The 17,320-nt window shown below is 31.7% G+C and overlaps 1 protein-coding gene across 1 annotated transcript in view; it reads right to left on the reverse strand.

Moving 5' to 3' along the window:
* Positions 1 to 16,488, reverse strand: part of LOC113177341 (uncharacterized) — a 339,679-nt gene extending 323,191 nt beyond the window's left edge. Inside the window, 2 exon segments of the mRNA XM_077791585.1 lie at positions 14,917 to 15,728; positions 16,448 to 16,488. Of these exon segments, the coding sequence (XP_077647711.1) occupies positions 14,917 to 15,728; positions 16,448 to 16,488 (853 nt within the window).
* Between the last annotated feature and the right edge of the window lie 832 nt (positions 16,489 to 17,320).

The raw sequence follows: 17,320 nt of genomic DNA on the forward strand, positions 1-17,320 counted from the left end.
CCTGCCTGTAATCCCAGTTACTCTAAATATTAAAGAAAGAGGATTCCAGGTTCAAAGGAAGCCTTAGAAATTTAGAAAACTATATAAATATTATAAGTCCTTATCTCAAAATGAAACATAAAAAGACTTAAGGATGTGGCTTAGTGGTTATGCAACACTGGTTTAAGTGCCTAGAATATTGTTGTTTTGTTATAATAATAATAATAATAACAACAACAACAACAACAACAACCATACTAACAAAAAATTGGCTCAGGATGTGACTTGGTAGTTAAGTGCCCTAGGATTTAATCTCTGGTACATTTTTTTTTTTAAAGTACAAGACCAATTGGGCAACTTGGCCAGATATGAAATTGCTCAGGGATACAGCACTCCTAGGTTTGATCCTCAGTAAAAGATGAACAAGAAGAATAAAATAAACTCATATCATAATGGAGATAAAGACATACAACCATGGAGATTCCTTAGAAAAAGTATCTAGTATAGGGATAGAGCAATTAATTTACTACAGTAATTTCCAAAATAGAACTTAAAAGAATAAATTAATTAGTATCTGAGTTAAGTTAGTAGATATAAAGAATTTACAAAAAAAAGAGTTTGCTCCTATACATCTAACAAGAAAGAAAAAAAAAGCTGGATTAACTGAAAATGAATGATTTTTTTAAACTGAAATGGATTAACTGAAAATGAATGGATTAACTGAAAATGAATGATTTTTTTCCTCAGCCATACAGAGTGTATTATGAGCTGTGATTCCAATGAATTCATTGAACTAACACATTAACTACTAAGAAGAATTAAACTGAAACAATTCACAATCGCCTATAAAGAAGTCATTATAGGCTTTTTAGATGTGATGGTGACCTGGTCTGCTTATAATAAAGTGACAAATTTGAGTGCAAACACTGAAAAGTATTTCTTGAACTAACTACATTGGGATCATAGAAAAATGGAAAAAAATATGAGCTCATTTATTTTTAGTTACAACATAGCTACAAAATTTTTAAATGTTGGGCTGGGGTTGTGGCTCAAGTGGTGGCATGCTCGCCTGGCATGTGTGCGGCCCGGGTTCAATCCTCAGCACCACATACAAACAAAGATGTTGTGTCCACCGAAAACTAAAAAAATAAATATTAAACAATTCTCTCTCTCTCTCTCTCTCTCTCTCTCTCTCTCTCTAAAAAATTTTAAATGTAATAAAACACCATCAAGAATATTAAACTAACCTAATGATATATCATATATTTAATTTAGTAATTAATACTGAAAAATCATAGAGAAACATACCACAAAACTTTTGCTACTACATCAATAGGTACCTACTCTGTGGAAATACATCTTATCTAAATACAATTTAGTTGCATGTGCAACTTTTCCATAACATAATATTAAAAGATTTAAGATCTAGCTTGATGATCTAGCTTGACGTGGTGGCACATGCCTGCATTGTCAGCAGCTGGGGGTGGTGAGGGAGGAGGATCAAAAGTTCACAGCCAGCCTCAGCAAAAGCAAGGTGCTAAGAAAATTTGTGAGGCCCTGTATCTAAATAAAATAAAAAGAAAAAAGCTGGGGATGTGACTGAGTGTTTTAAGTGCCCCCAAGTTTCCAGTTCCTCCCAGGAAATAAATAAATAAATAAAATGCAAAATAGGGCTGGGGATGTGACACAGTGGTCGAGTCCCCGTGAGTAAGAATATCAATTTTAACCTTAAAAGCTGTTGAGGTAGCATGAATTATTAATTTTTATACTTAAAATTCTATATATTTTTTTAGATTTTACCTCTCATTGTGCAATGTATAAAGAAAATGGCAACTAAAAGTATAATTTCAATTTCTTTCAACACTACTAAGAAACAAGTACATATAAACTTGCGTGATACTGGCTCCACCTAAAAGCCTAGTTACTGGTGTAGAAGACAATCTCTTATGTGGGAACCAAGCACAGTGTGTGTGTGTGTGTGTGTGTGTGTGTATATGTGTGTCTATTTTTAATGTATTTTGCTTCTTGAGCCTTGAAACTGAGGTTTAGAGCACAGATTTTTTTTTCAAATCTAAAAGCACTCCATCAGTTTACCTGTAAGAACAGTTATATTGTTGGTGGCTAAATTTTACAAGAAAAAAAGTGTCACATTTCCATGATCCTTCTGAGAATTGAGTAACATAAAATGCAGTCCCTTAGTGAATACTCAACCAGGGGCTGTGTGTGTAACTAAATATTAGAGTACTTGTCTAACTCGCATGAAGCCCTAGTTTCAATTCTTGGGACCATAAAAAAAATCATAAGAAAACATACAAAAAAGATCAGATTTTTCACATGGTCTCTATCACAGTCCCAAACCCTTTGTTGACTTTCACTTCTTTTTTATTTCCTCTTTACTCAACTTCTCACATTTGCATTGGTGTTTCTTTTAAAAATATCCTCATGAAACAAATTTTTACCTTATGGCAATTATGATGATGACAAAACCAAACTAAGAATGCAAAAAAAAAAAAAACAGAAATTCCCAAGGTTCCTTACTTGATGAAGTCACAAGTAAAAGACTTTTGTAATTCTAGTGGCTAGGGATAATGCGATAGGAGGATTGCAAGTTCAAAGCCAGCCTCATCAACAATAAGGGGCCAAGCAACTCAGATAGACTCTGTCCCTAAATAAATTACAAAATAGAGCTGTAGTTGTCAAGTGCCCCTGAGTTCAATCTCCAGTACCCTTAATAAAGTCAAAGGTTTTGATGTAAAACTAAGAAGGCACAAATATCTAAAAGCTAGAAAAGTAGATGGAACTCTATTCTTGTCCAAATCACATTCATTCAATATAAAAGATGACAGAAAAAAGCAGTAAACAAAATGCTTATGTTTCCAAGTGACAAAGTGTTGAACCAACCTAGATGCCATTCTATAGAGATATAGATAAAGACTTTCACACACACACACACACACACACACACACATACACACACACACATACTGGAATATTACTGAGCATGAAAAGAGAATAAAATTATGACATTTGCAGATAAATGGATGGAGTTGGAGAATATCATGGTAAGTAAAGCAAATCAATCTCTCTCCCCCCAAAAAGAAAAATTAATTCTCTGATACGTGGATGCTAATTCATAACTTGGAGAAGCATGGGACCAGTGGAGGAATTTTGGATTGGTCCAAGGGGACAGAGAGAAAGGGAGTGGCAATGAGGAAAGGAAAGATGGTGAAATGAGACCAACGTCATTTACCCTTTTATGATTTCATGAATGGTGTGACCCTACTTTGTGTACAACCAGAGAAGTAAAACTGTGAGCTCTATGTGTGTACAATGAATTAAAGAATATTCTACTCTCCTGAATAATCGATTAGAATAAAAAATAAATTTAATAAATTGCAGAAGTTTCAAATGAATATGAAAAAAATTTGAAAAGGTATCAGTGAATCTCCAAAATGTAAAATAAGAGGGATCAAGAAATTAATAACAGTAGTAAATCTCCTTATGTGAATATCAGGTTCTTAGTTTAACAAAATAAAATGTTTCCTCATTACTTTCATAAAGTTACAATTATAAGAATCACTAAGGCAAAAGTTTCCAGAAGTAACTGAAATGAAAGAAAACATCTCAGTGGCTAGAATAAATGGTATAGTTTCTTAGGGAACAAAACCTAGTTCACATCACAAGGAAGCTTGTAGTTAGAAAAGAATCACAACTACACATACATATATATTAAAACTTAAAAGCTGCCTGATCAAGCTATTGCTAAAACTCAGAAAAGTCAGTGAAACTTCGATCTTGGTTTTTAGCAGCTTTGGTCAATGTTTTGATAAATATTAATGCTGATCACATGATGATCATGATGAAAATTTGATCACATTGAAGACCTAATTTGAAATAATCTCTGATTTTCTACTGTATCGTGGGTGTAAATAGTGTAAAATATAGTAAATTGCCAATACCTTGAGTGAGATTTTAACACTTCCAGAGCCTTGCCCCAACACAGCTAACCACAGTAATAACTCAACAAATACAAGTTGCTGCTAAAATAAATGTGTTTGTGCACTGAGGTTTTAACTTTAAAATATTTTGTTCAAGGTACTATTTTCTGAAGTTCCAAGCTTTAGATGCAAAGGTGACTAAGCATGTACAAATATTCACAACTTGAAAACAAATTAATTTACATGTGTTTCTAGGACTATTATGGACTATAGTTTCCAACAATAATTCACAAAAGGGGTTAAAAAATCCCTATATATTCCCAAGAAATCTTGGTTTTTTTTGTTTTATTTTTTAAATACATGACAGTGGGATGTATCACAATTTTTATTACACGTATAGAACAATTTTTCATACCTCTGTTTGTATATAAAGTATTTCACATCAATTTCTGTCTTCATACATGTACTTTAGATAATAATGTCTATCTCATTTCACCATCCTTGCTAATCTTTATACAATACTCCTAAACTGGCTACTTCACATAAACTTGCCTCAGGGATTTAATGCATTAATCAAATAGATTTTATGCATCCTATGTAGTGCTGTTGGAATGGCTATTATAAAATCTAAAATTGTCATATATGGTAGCATATGCCTGATATTCTAGAAACTATGGAAAATGATGCAGGAGAATTGTTAGTTCAAAGACAGCCTCATTAACATAACAAGGCTCCAATCAACTTAGTGAAAGCCTGTCTCAAAATATAAAAAGGAATGTGGATGTATCTGAGTGGTATGCACTCCTTGGTTCACTACTCAGCACCAAACCAAACAAAACCAAGCAAATATCTCATAATTAATAGGGATTCCAGAGTACATAAATATGTAAAAATTTTGGTAGCAATATAATTTTTTAAACTGAGAGAGAGTGAGAGAGAGAGAGATAATTTTTTAATATTTATTTATTTATTTAGTTTTTTTCAGTGGACACAACACCTTTATTTTATTTTTATAGGGTGCTGAGGACCGAACCCAGCACCCTGTGCATGCCAGGCGAGCACGCTACCACTTGAGCCATATCCCCAGCCCCAACAATATAAATTTAATAAAGATATTTATAAAAGTGTTAAGGTTCTTTAAAAGCCCAAAATAAAAGTTTCACATAATCCACTAGTAATAATTTGAGGTAGCAGTGCAAGGTTGTACATGACTATACTCCCGGTGGCTTAGGAGGATGAGAGGGAGAAAACTAGGGGTTTATTCTTAAGTTAAAGACCAGCCTCAAGAACTCGGTAAGGTCCTAAGAAACCCAGTAAAACCCCATCTCAAAAATAAACAAATTAATATAAGTGTTGTAGACTGGGTTTGTAGCACACTGGTAAAGTTACCATGGGTTAATTTCCAGTATCCAAATAATAAAAGATGTAAATAATAATTCTTATAGATGCAGAAGAGAGACTTAAGCTCCAACAGTTTTACTCAATCCAGAGAACTGTGTTCTGTATGGTACATTGAGGATATTTTCTTCTAACAATGTTTTCTTCTTTAATATATATCCTCCTAAAATTAGTCATTTTTAATAGGTAATAATGATTAATTTTAGTTTTCTATTTGTTCTAAGTTCAATAAGTTCTAGTGATACAACTTACATATTGAATGTCATCTAGAGATTTTAAAACTTACTTATTTGTATACATATTATAAAATACATGAGTTTTAACTTGATATTTTATAAACTTTTATTTTATTTTATTTTCATGTGGTGCAGGTAATAGCCTAAAGAGTTGCACCTTTTAAGGAAAGACACCTTTAAATTCTGTCTCTGCAGTATTATAATATTATTGTCTAGAGGAATATGACAAAAATCTCCCTGCAAAACACAGAACTGTGGCTATCCCAGTGTAACAGGTAAGCTGTATCTTAATTTTACTTCTTCTTTGGTGGATAACAGCAATCCTGGGAGAGCTGGCCTCCAAACATTTTTTCTGGACATATTTGGAAAGGCATCTCAATTGGAATCATGTTCAAACAAAATTGCTGTTACTCTGATCATAAGATCAAATTAGTCCAGTCCAATTAAACAATTTCCAATGCCTCAACTTTGGGGTTAAAATCTATTTAAAACAGGTGTTAAAAATGTACCAGGGGCTGGTGTGTTGGCGTACGCATATCAAATGTAAAAACTGCCATTAATGAGAGTTTTAATTATGAATAATTTTAAGTTGACTTTTTAACTTTCATAATAGGTTTGGCACTATACAAAAACTTTAAAACATGGAAAAGTTTTGAACAATCCTAAAACAAAAAGTTCTGATTTTTTTGGATTTTGTTTTAGCAAGGGTTGCAGAAACACTACAAATTTTGTTTCATTGATTTTTTTGCATTCATTTCCTAACTTCAATTTTGTGGCATTCTACTCATAGTTTTAACATTTTCCCTCCCTTTTTCTTGATTTAGGTAAATTTTTCTCCTGATTTTATAGTATGTTCTATCCTGAGTTAGCAAGTCAATTTTATCCATGTTTTAGAAACACAAATTGCTATAAATTGTTCTGGTCATGGTTTTAATAGAAGTACCTCCTCTTAGGCATAATCAAAAAAAATGATAGGAGAAAATTTAGTAAAGTCAAAAGGTAAGATCCAATAGTTTGCCAGTTCTTGTTTCAACCAGATGTTTGTGATTTGATTGTTTCTCTTGTAAATTTCTTCTTCTGGTTACTCTGATGGCCTTTTCTATGATATTTAATACTCAGTTTCATTTAAAAGCAGTAGTTTATGTGAAAAGTGGATACTAAGGGAAATAAATATCTGGAACAAATTCATAGTACTCAATATGTTTCTCATGATTATATACAGTTTCCTCCCACCATTCTGGGGTTGCAATTCATAAAGCTTTAAATGACTTCCATTCCTCACTATATTTTACTATCAGCACATGCAGAAATAATTTCTCAACAAATTTATATTAAATAAGTAGCAATTTAGAGAAAACCAGATATAATTTACACCTGTGAATTTAAAACAATATATGTGGAAATTTGCCAAAGAATATTTGGCATATTCAAAGAATAAAATGAAGAAGTTTACCAGAATTGTTGCTTTCCTTTATGTGATAAGGGCACAGTTTATTGTCATGTTGTTTCAAAAAGATATTAACATTTTCCTTATGAAAAAATAGTTGTTATTCCTTAACATAAATTTTACTTGATTTTTTAAAAATTTTTACCCACTTATCTTGCACACTGAGAAGGTATTTGCTGGGGTCAGTGGGATACTGATCAATCAATTGTATTTTCAACCAATTTGTGAAATGCATCTCTGACACATTTGCTTGTTTTCATTTTATATAACAGCATCATGCACAATCAGCATAAGAAGAGTTTGCTCATTAATTTTGGTATCAATAGTGGGTTAGGTACATTGAAAAGATGTTGAGAAAATTACATCTATAATGGTGGAATTTCCCAATTCTTTGTTTTCATCTTCCCTGTGGTGCTTCTGCTCTTGATATTAGTATGTTAACTTTAATTTGCATTGTCCATAAAGTTTCTTAAAACATAAGACACTTTGAATTGAGGAAATCACATATACTAAGTTGATTTCATAAACTGATATAAAACTCAATGAAAGACTTTAACATTATTAATGTACATTTTATCAAAATACCATTATATAAAATGGTACATACAGTATTAAAATTTTATATAGCTAAAGGTTTTTTAACAATGAATGATAGGCACCCTAAGCAAGTATGTAGTTCCAATTATTCATTTACTGAGCTTCATTCATTCATAATTTAATAGTTGACAAAAACCATACATCAGAGTGTCTGTTTTTGAAAAAAAAATTGTTTGGTGAATTACTAACAATGCATTGTGCATTTTTTATTTATTATTGGTTCATCATACCCACATCTTACTCACATAGTAAGATTGTTATAATATTCAATAAGTTGTAGCTAAAATCATGAAGTACCACATAACATATTGTACAGATTATATAAATGCTCTTATTATTTCTTCATCCTTTTCACAAATATTTATCAGGCACTTACTATATGCTAATTAGAAATAAGTTCATTATGATTATTTCAGATATTTTTTAAAAACCTGCAAGATCTCATTTGAAAAGAGCAATATAGATTTCAAAAGTAACTATTATTTCTCTAGTGAATAATTTGTATAGAAATCTGATAAGGTCTTGGGGTATGCAAATATATTTGAGATGCATCAGAGAGTACATATGAAAAAACAGTACTATTTATCATGTTATTTAAATAAAGTGAAATATCATACCAAAGGTTAAAAAAATTAACTTTTGGGAAAAAAATGCAAAAGGATGTACTAGTATTGGAAATAAGGTAATAATATTTTTTACTATAATTAGTTGTTTCTGAGTCTCATTTAACTCTTTACATTAATTATCTATCCATTGTGTTAAGAATCCCTATAGGGGTTAAACTCTATAATGTACATATATTGTGGTGTGATGTGTTATTGGAAAATATTGGCATTTAGTGAATAATGCCATCAATTTTCTGTTTTGCAATATTAAAGAACTATTTCAGATTTATTGCAATGGATAATTTCATTTAAAGGTAACAGTAGTTTTTCAATGTAGAAATTACTAAGATAAATTTAGGTGTTCTCAAAAAGTCTGTAACAACCATATTTGATGAACTTTGTGTCATAATGTATAAGAAAAGTTGCTTCCCTAACCCAAACCAGACATCATTGATATAACCTTGTGTAGTATCAGCACATACAAGTTTAGATGAGGACTTTTGCACCTTTTCTCCTTTTACTTCCCACCTACAACATGGCTTATTTTTCATAAGCAAATTTCTATGCTTGTCCAACCTCTCACACATCTCAGAATTCACTAGGAGGGATCCCTGACAATCTAGAAACATATCTGAGATAGTGTATATATTAATATATGAAGAAGTTCAAGAAAATATTGATCTGGCCATGAGATGGTGTGGTAACTATATACAAAGCTAAAAATTAAAATTGAAAGCAATATAATACTCCTGAGAATTACTATGAACCATGTGGTCTTTGGAAGCAGATATTTTAAGTAGGAAGCTCTTGAGACTGATGTCCACTGCATCTTTTATATGAATACTTGCTCTGGTTTTGAGGGCCACCAGATTATAGCTAGTAAACTTTTGGTTTGATATACCATAATCAGAAAGCTGAGCATTCTCTTTTTATACCTAGGTATGGTTTACTAAACATTCATTGAGTTTTTGCACAGACTTTTCCCTTATTTTAATATACCTAGCCCATTAGTCTTGTGACATTCAAATTCATTCATTCTTCAAAAAGTAATTTAGTTAAATTCCCTATTGTCTTTAAAATAAAATATGAACCTAAAATAATTTCTATACTCTAAAGCATTTTATTGTAGTACCTAGAATCTTTATAACTACTATGAAATGACATTCTATGTCTCATATTACTTTCATTATGATTTGAGTATGTCCCACCAAATACTCATATGTTTGTAACTTAGTTTCAAAGGGAGAGTTGGAAAATAGTGGAATGTTTAAGAAGTGAGATCTAGTAAATTGTGGTTAGATCATTGGGGGAGATGCTCTGGGAAAGGGCTAATGTAACTTTCATGGGGCACAACATAGTTCTTATTAAAACCGGTTGTTACAAAAGAGCAAGTCTTTTTTTTTTTTTCTGAATTCCTCCGATTTCCTGTCTCATTATGTTCTCTCTACCTCTCAAATCAGGCCTCACCATAATGCCACATCATGTGTAATGCAGGTGAAGGAGCTGGCACAGGAGCTGAGAAGATTCTGATACAGTGCACTTAAATCTTAAGAACTATGTACTCAAAAATATTTTTATTTATTTATAAGTTGTAGTTGGATACAATACCTTTATTTTATTTAATTATTCATTTTTATGTGGTGCTGAGAATTGAACCCTCTTCTTTCATGTGACAGGTGAGCACTCTACTACTGAGCCACAATTCCAGGCTCTCAGAAAATATTATTATGCATTTATATCTCTTTTTATACACTGACCTGTTTCTGGTATTTTTCTATAACATTATAAAACAGATTAAAACAACCTCTGTGTCTTATTTCTAAAAAAGACAGGTGAGACTTTGCAATATATTATCAAAAAAATCTGTAAAAGCTTTAGAATGAAAACTATTATGCATTCACTGAGTGACCTTTAGTGAGTGATTAAATATCTTTGATTCTAAGGCATCTTACTATGAGAGTGAGTAGAACATCTAAGCTTACATTTTAAAAGCTCTGGTATAATTTAGATGGTAATGGCTTAGCATTTCTGATTCTTATTTGTTTTTATATTTCAAAGGTGATATCTTGTATTTCTTATATTCCTCATGGTGCTTAGGTTAGTGTATTGCTATTTACTTTGGGACTCAAATATGTGGAATTTATTTTGTTTAGTAAAGCAAAAGCAAGTGTGGTTCCTTAGAATATAGCAAGACTTCATGAGAATGTTTTTATTTTTAATGGGAAGAATTGTCTCATTGCTAATGATTATAGAGGGAATTTACATCTTGATGACACACATTAATCAGAAATTGTCTGAACTGACTAGATCAAAACCATTAGAAAACCATGAATAAAGAGGCAGATTAAAAAAATATATTTTTTTCTAGCACCATTTTGAGTCTCCTATTAGAGTACAAATTATAGTAATTTTTTTACCAGTGAAAGGACTCAAACACATTTTAAGCCTCCTGTAATCACACAAGTCACCATCAATCATAATACCATTGTAAGAAAATGTAGATCTTCACAGGCAGAAAAATCAAATACTAAAAGTTCAATTTGTCTTATGCAAAAAAAAATACCTAATTATTTATGTCATACTTCTTTTAGCTCCCAGGTAACATATCTTTGAGCTCAAGATATTCAACCAGAACAAAGTGGAATTGTTTTATGCTAGATGAGTTAAGAACTGATATAATTAGAATGTAGAGTAAGCATATTTTGATTTGGGGTTCAGTTGTTTCAAGTATAATGGCTTGCAGGAAAGCAATGCAGGAGATTTTGTCCTCCACTTCACCCAAGTTGTATGAGAAAATCATTATTTTTTTAAATTAAAAGTGGAAGCCACAGGCCATGTACAGGAGGTATTGAAATGTCATGATGAGACATCAAACTACAGTTGTTTTTCTCATGTTTTTGTATCATTGATTGCTGTGGAATTTGAATATTTGAAATATAAAAACTATATTTAAAAATAAATATTAATATTCTTTTGTATTGTAAGGTAATTTTAAGGCTCATGGCCTAAGGTCATAATACACAGTATAATTACCTCATATTTTTCTAATGTAATCCCAAGACAAAGGAGTTGGGATATATTTTTCATGAAAAAAATATTTTTACTAAGTAAAATTATGTTGATCCATGTATCATACTTTTCTATGTAGTATATGTTTGGCCTTAAAATTAATAGAAGTGAATGCCTTCATGGGGCTGCCAAAAGGTTTATATTATCTTGTCCTGGAGAATATTGTGGCAGAATATATGGAGGATGAACCATAAGATTTCTGAAATTGTGCATTTTTGTGGCTGGAAACTGTTGAAAGGTACATCATTGTTATTAATGAAAAAGACTGACTAAAAACAGCAACGTTCTTTAAACGTACATAGGTGAACAAATTCTTTGTTAAGCAATAATGCCCTGTGCAGCCAGGGATGGCTGAAATACATTATACTTAGACTCTGGTAATCTCAGTTTTTTTTTTAAACTCTAACTAGTAAATTTTTCTAGCTCAATAAATCTCTTTCTATTCCTGTTCTTGCTTTTAAAACCAGAGGAGCAATACTTGTCTTTTTTAACTTTCTGGATTGTTTCCCAATTTGACTGCATTAAAATTTGCAGAAAACTTTTGGAAAATATTACAAAGCATACAAATGGAAGTGAATAATCTTTGCTTACTTTGTGACTCTTTTCCTTTCAAATGCTGTTGTAGCTCCAAGTGGGTAACTTATCTTTCTTCAATTACCATTAACTGATTATATGTCCAATTTTCCCCTCGCATTTGGAAACCACACTTCATCCACTATTGGTCTCTTTCTTAAGTCTTTACAAGTTTTTATTTCTATATTGTTGTGTGTTGATCCAATTGATTTTTCATCTCATTTATTGTAGTTTCAGATATAATTAAATTGGTATAAATATGTCTATATTGGAGAGTGTACAATGGCCCCAGACCTTTTTCTTAGGCATATGTTGCTGTAAACTCAGTTCTTCATGAATTCTATGTAATGTTAATAAAATTGTGAATGATATTCAATATGATTTTTTTATGTATTCTGTGTATAAGAAGCTTTTACCCTATTGTAGCTGAAAAGCCAACATTTTATGATAAGAAACATAATCTTTACATACAACCTTCTCAGTTTACCTCTTACTACTTGGTCCTCAGAAAATGAGACTATAAAACATAGCTCATTGATTATTTTGTCATAAGTATAAGGCCTCACTCAACCTTGACTCCACATCCATTTCTATAATTTCTGCCCTGAAATAACACTACCTATAGAATAACAAGGATGTCAGAGTTTACTAATGTACATGAAAATACTGATCATTGACCTCATTCACAGAAAAATGAAATGTCTCCAATGAGGATGAAGTCTAGAAGGCCATTATGCACACAAGAAAGATAAAGCTCTTCTCTCCTGTAAGAGCTACCTTTAAGGTTGTGGAAATTCAGTCTATTCAAATCACTAGGAAATGTTAAAATATTAAAAAATTAAAATTTTAAAATTTATAAATCACGATATGGAAATCTGGGGCTTATTTTCCTATATCTATATCCTTCTTATAACTCTTAATTTCACTGTAAATACAAACAGAAAAAAAAATAATGATCTGATTTATGCAAATTGTATTCCACATTAAGTTTGATTAAAATGTGTAAAAGTATTAACAGATGCTAAAGTATTATTTACTCAACAGTATGTTTTACTGTTACATAGAACATTTAGTCAAGGGGAACACTATTATGTCTGTCATTTAACAACAGTATGCAATACATGAGTGTTAACATATAAACAAATATTCAGTTATGAAGACATATTGAATACATAAGGTAAATATAGGTAAAAAAATTCACTATAAGCCTGGCATGACGGTCCATGCTTGTAATCCAAGCAAATTGGGAAGAGCTGAGTGGTTTCAGAACTTGAAATTCAGCCTCAGCAACTTAGTGTGATTTCAAGCAACTTAGCAAGATAGTCTCAAAATTTGAAAAAGTGGAGAGAGGGCTTAAGAATGTGGCTCAGTGTATAAAAATACCTAAACGTAAACTGAAATACAAAAAAAATTAAAGTTTAAAATATTACACTTTAATGTTAAACATCAAAAATAGATTTCATATAACTCTTTTCTCAGTATTCAAAAGTGAAAATAGTAATGTTTGAATTAGAAAAACAATTATATTCTTTCAAAGATGAAGTTTCTTCACTATCCATGCATGATACTTATGACTGATATTTCTACAAAATAACTTCATAATGCTTAATAAATTTAAGCAAAAGTGAAAGACAACTACTTGTTTTTTAACCTTAAATGAGTTCTGTATTTTACTGATCCTCATATACATCAAGGTGTAATATACACATAATAACATTACTCTCACATTTATTATAAATGTTTCATTGTTATATAAGGCATATATTTTGGGCAAAATCTGTTCAATTTTTACTACTAGTATAAGTTTTCAGATGTTCAATGAATTTAAAATTTAAATACATTTTGGATATATTATTTAACTTTTTAGCATTTCTGGGCACAATGAATTCACCAAAAATAAGCAGTGTTTAAGAAACATGTAGCTACATTTTTTTTCCATTTGTATTTTCTCTAACCAGTATGTATCCACAGGTTCTGAGTATTGGTGAATACATTTTGGAGGAATTGTCACATTGTCAATTTTCACATTTCAAAACTATCTCTATGCTATGGTTATAGTGGTGATGATTAAATGTTGTCCCTTTCCTAGAGTAATGGTACAATGGTCTCATTTGTACAGCTTCTCTCCAGTGTGTTTTCTCAGATGTCTGGTAATATATGATATATAATTTAAAGTCTTTCTACATTCTATACATTTATATGTCTTCTTTCCAGAATAAGTAGCCTAGTGGTGAAAATAATTAATTTCTTATTAAAAGCTTTGCTGCATTGTTTCAATTTGTAGAGGTTCTTTTCTGTATAAATTTTATTGTTAATAAGGTTTAGGTTTTCATTTTTTTAATGTTTATTTTTTAGTTGTAGTTGGAAACAATACCTTTATTTCACTTATTTATTTTCATGTGGTGTTTAGGATCAAACCCAGGATCTCACATACGTGAGGCTAGCACTCTACCACTGAACCACAACACCAGGCCCAAGATTTAGTCTTTCTTTAAAAGTATTATCACTTTATTCACATTTCACATTCACCAGGATGTCTTCTGCTGTGGTGAATAACGTTTTATTTTCTTTTAAAAGCTTTTCCACATTATTCACATTTGTAGGGCTATTCTCCAGTGTGAGTTCTATTGTGGCAAATAAGGACTGTTTTATTGCTAAAAGCTTTGGCACATTCCTTATATTTGTAAGGCTTCTCTCCAGTGTAAATTCTGCCGTGGTCAATAAGGTGTAATATTTGAGTAAAAACTTTGACACATACTTTATATTTGTGAGGCTTCTCTCCAGTGTGAGTTCTGTTGGGGCAAATAAGGTGTGATTTTTGACTGAACACATTGCCACATTCTTTACATTTGTAAGGCTTCTCTCTAGTGTGAGTTTTCTGTGGCAAATAAAGCCTGTTTTTTGAGTAAAAGCTTTGCCACATTATTTACATTTGTAGGGCTTCTCTCCATTGTGATTTATGCTGTGGCAAAGAAGGTGTGATTTTTGACCAAAAGCTTTGCCACAATCTTTACATTTGTAGGGCTTCTCTCTAGTGTGAGTTCTCCTGTGGCGAATAAGGTGTGATGTTCGACCAAAAGCTTTGCCACATTCTTTACATTTGTAAGGCTTCTCTCCAGTGTGAGTTCTGATGTGGCAAATAAGGTGTGATTTTTGACCAAAAGCTTTGCCACAATCTTTACATTTGTAGGGCTTCTCTCCACTGTGATTTCTGCTGTGGAAAATAAGGTGTGATTTTTGACCAAAAGCTTTGCCACATTCTGTACATTTGTAGGGCTTCTCTCCAGTGTGAGTTCTCCTGTGGCGAATAAGGCTTGATTTTAGACCAAAATCTTTGCCACATTCTTCACATTTGTAGGGCTTCTCTCCAGTGTGACTTCTGCTGTGGTAAATAAGGCTTAATTTTTCACCAAAAGCTTTGCCACAATTTTTACATTTGTAGGGCTTCTCTCCAGTGTGAGTTCTACTGTGGCAAATAAGGTGTGATTTTTGACCAAAAGCTTTGCCACAATCTTTACATTTGTAGGGCTTCTCTCTAGTGTGAGTTCTCCTGTGGTGAATAAGGTTTGATTTTTGACCAAAAGCTTTGCCACATTCTTTACATTTGTAAGGCTTCTCTCCAGTGTGACTTCTGATATGGTAAATGAGGTGTGATTTTTGACCAAAAGCTTTGCCACATTCTGTACATTTGTAGGGCTTCTCTCCAGTGTGAGTTCTCCTGTGGTGAATAAGGCTTGATTTTAGACCAAAATCTTTGCCACATTCTTTACATTTGTAGGGCTTCTCTCTAGTGTGACTTCTGCTGTTGCAAATAAGGCTTGATTTTTCACCAAAAGCTTTGCCACAATCTTTACATTTGTAGTGCTTCTCTCCACTGTGATTTCTGCTGTGGAAAATAAGGTGTGATTTTTGACCAAAAGCTTTGCCACATTCTGTACATTTGTAGGGCTTCTCTCCAGTTTGAGTTCTGCGGTGGCAAATAAGGTGTGATTTTTGACCAAAAGTGTTGGCACATTCTTTACAATTGTAGGGCTTCTCTCCAGTGTGAGTTTTGCTGTGGCAAATAAGGTGTGATTTTGGACCAAAAGTGTTGGCACATTCTTTATATTTGTAGGGCTTTTCTCCATTGTGGTTTCCTCTGTGGTAAATAAGATTTTTTTTTTTTTTTACTAAAAGCTTTACAACATTCTTTATATTTGTAGCGCTTCTCTCCAATATAAATTCTCTGGTGGTGAACAAGGCCTGATTTTTTATATGATTTCTGGTGTTCACTCTCACTTGTAGTTTTCCATATTTTCTTTTGTGGTAAATAGTCAAGATCACAACTTTTATATTTTGCACTTATCACTTCATGAAATATATGTTTTAAGCCCTTTTCTGGTGAATATTCTTGGGTATGATTAGCAGTCATGGCTGAAATAAACAAAAATTTAAAAAAAATACCTATTAGACTGGGATAAATATATTCTGCATACATAACATGACATTAAGGTAAACTAAGTACATCAGGAGTGTAGCAGATTTGTAAGTCCAAAGTCACCATAAATCCAAAAAATATATTAGCTGAATAAAAATATACAGACAAAATTACCTTGAGAATATTACCAAAATTCTTGTAGAGACCACAGTATCCAAGAGGAGTACATCATTAAGAAGAGTAATATAATAAAGTGTAGAAAAGTATCATGAACAGCCTTTTGTCCTTCATAAAATAGTATTGTGTATTTAGGAAATATCTACCACCTACCTTCACTGTCAGTAGAATAAGAGGAATGTAAAACCTATACAAACATTTCTGGCTTTTTCAAAGAGTGTCCAAAAAATGGTTTTTTTCTACCATGACCTAGAGACATGAAAATAACTAGTAGATTTTGAGTGATAATACCATAAATATTCAACAAGTGTAAAGAGGCAATGGACTCTTAAAAAGAAATATGAACAAAAAATTTACTAAGTAATATACACACATATGTCTATAACATTTATCATAAAAACATTTTTAAAAGACTATAAACCCTTGCATAGCCTATGGCCATAATACTTGGATGAATTCAACACATGACAGTCAAGTATAATAAATTGATTTTTATATTTTTACATTCATGTGATATGAGAATTTTCTTTATTTTCAAATACAACTTTGTTTATTTATAAATATATCATGGTATTTTATACTATATATACAAGGTAAAATGACAAAATAGAATGAATTAACACAATCATTATTTCATATAATTATCAATTTTGTACTTACACGGTATTGTATTCCTTCTGCTAGTATTTATGAAGAACATAATACACTCACTATGTGGTAAAATAAAACTCTTGAACCTGTTATGCTCAATAAAATAAAAATATGGAGACTTTGACTATAATATCAACCCTACACAAAACACAGTACGTGTTGAGCAAAATTTTGCTCACTAAATTTCTGACTTCCACATGTGAATCAAATGCTCCTACAACTTAAGATCTGCC

This window comes from Urocitellus parryii, chromosome 11 (genome assembly GCF_045843805.1).
Source record: "Urocitellus parryii isolate mUroPar1 chromosome 11, mUroPar1.hap1, whole genome shotgun sequence".
In the NCBI taxonomy this organism is placed as follows: domain Eukaryota; kingdom Metazoa; phylum Chordata; class Mammalia; order Rodentia; family Sciuridae; genus Urocitellus; species Urocitellus parryii.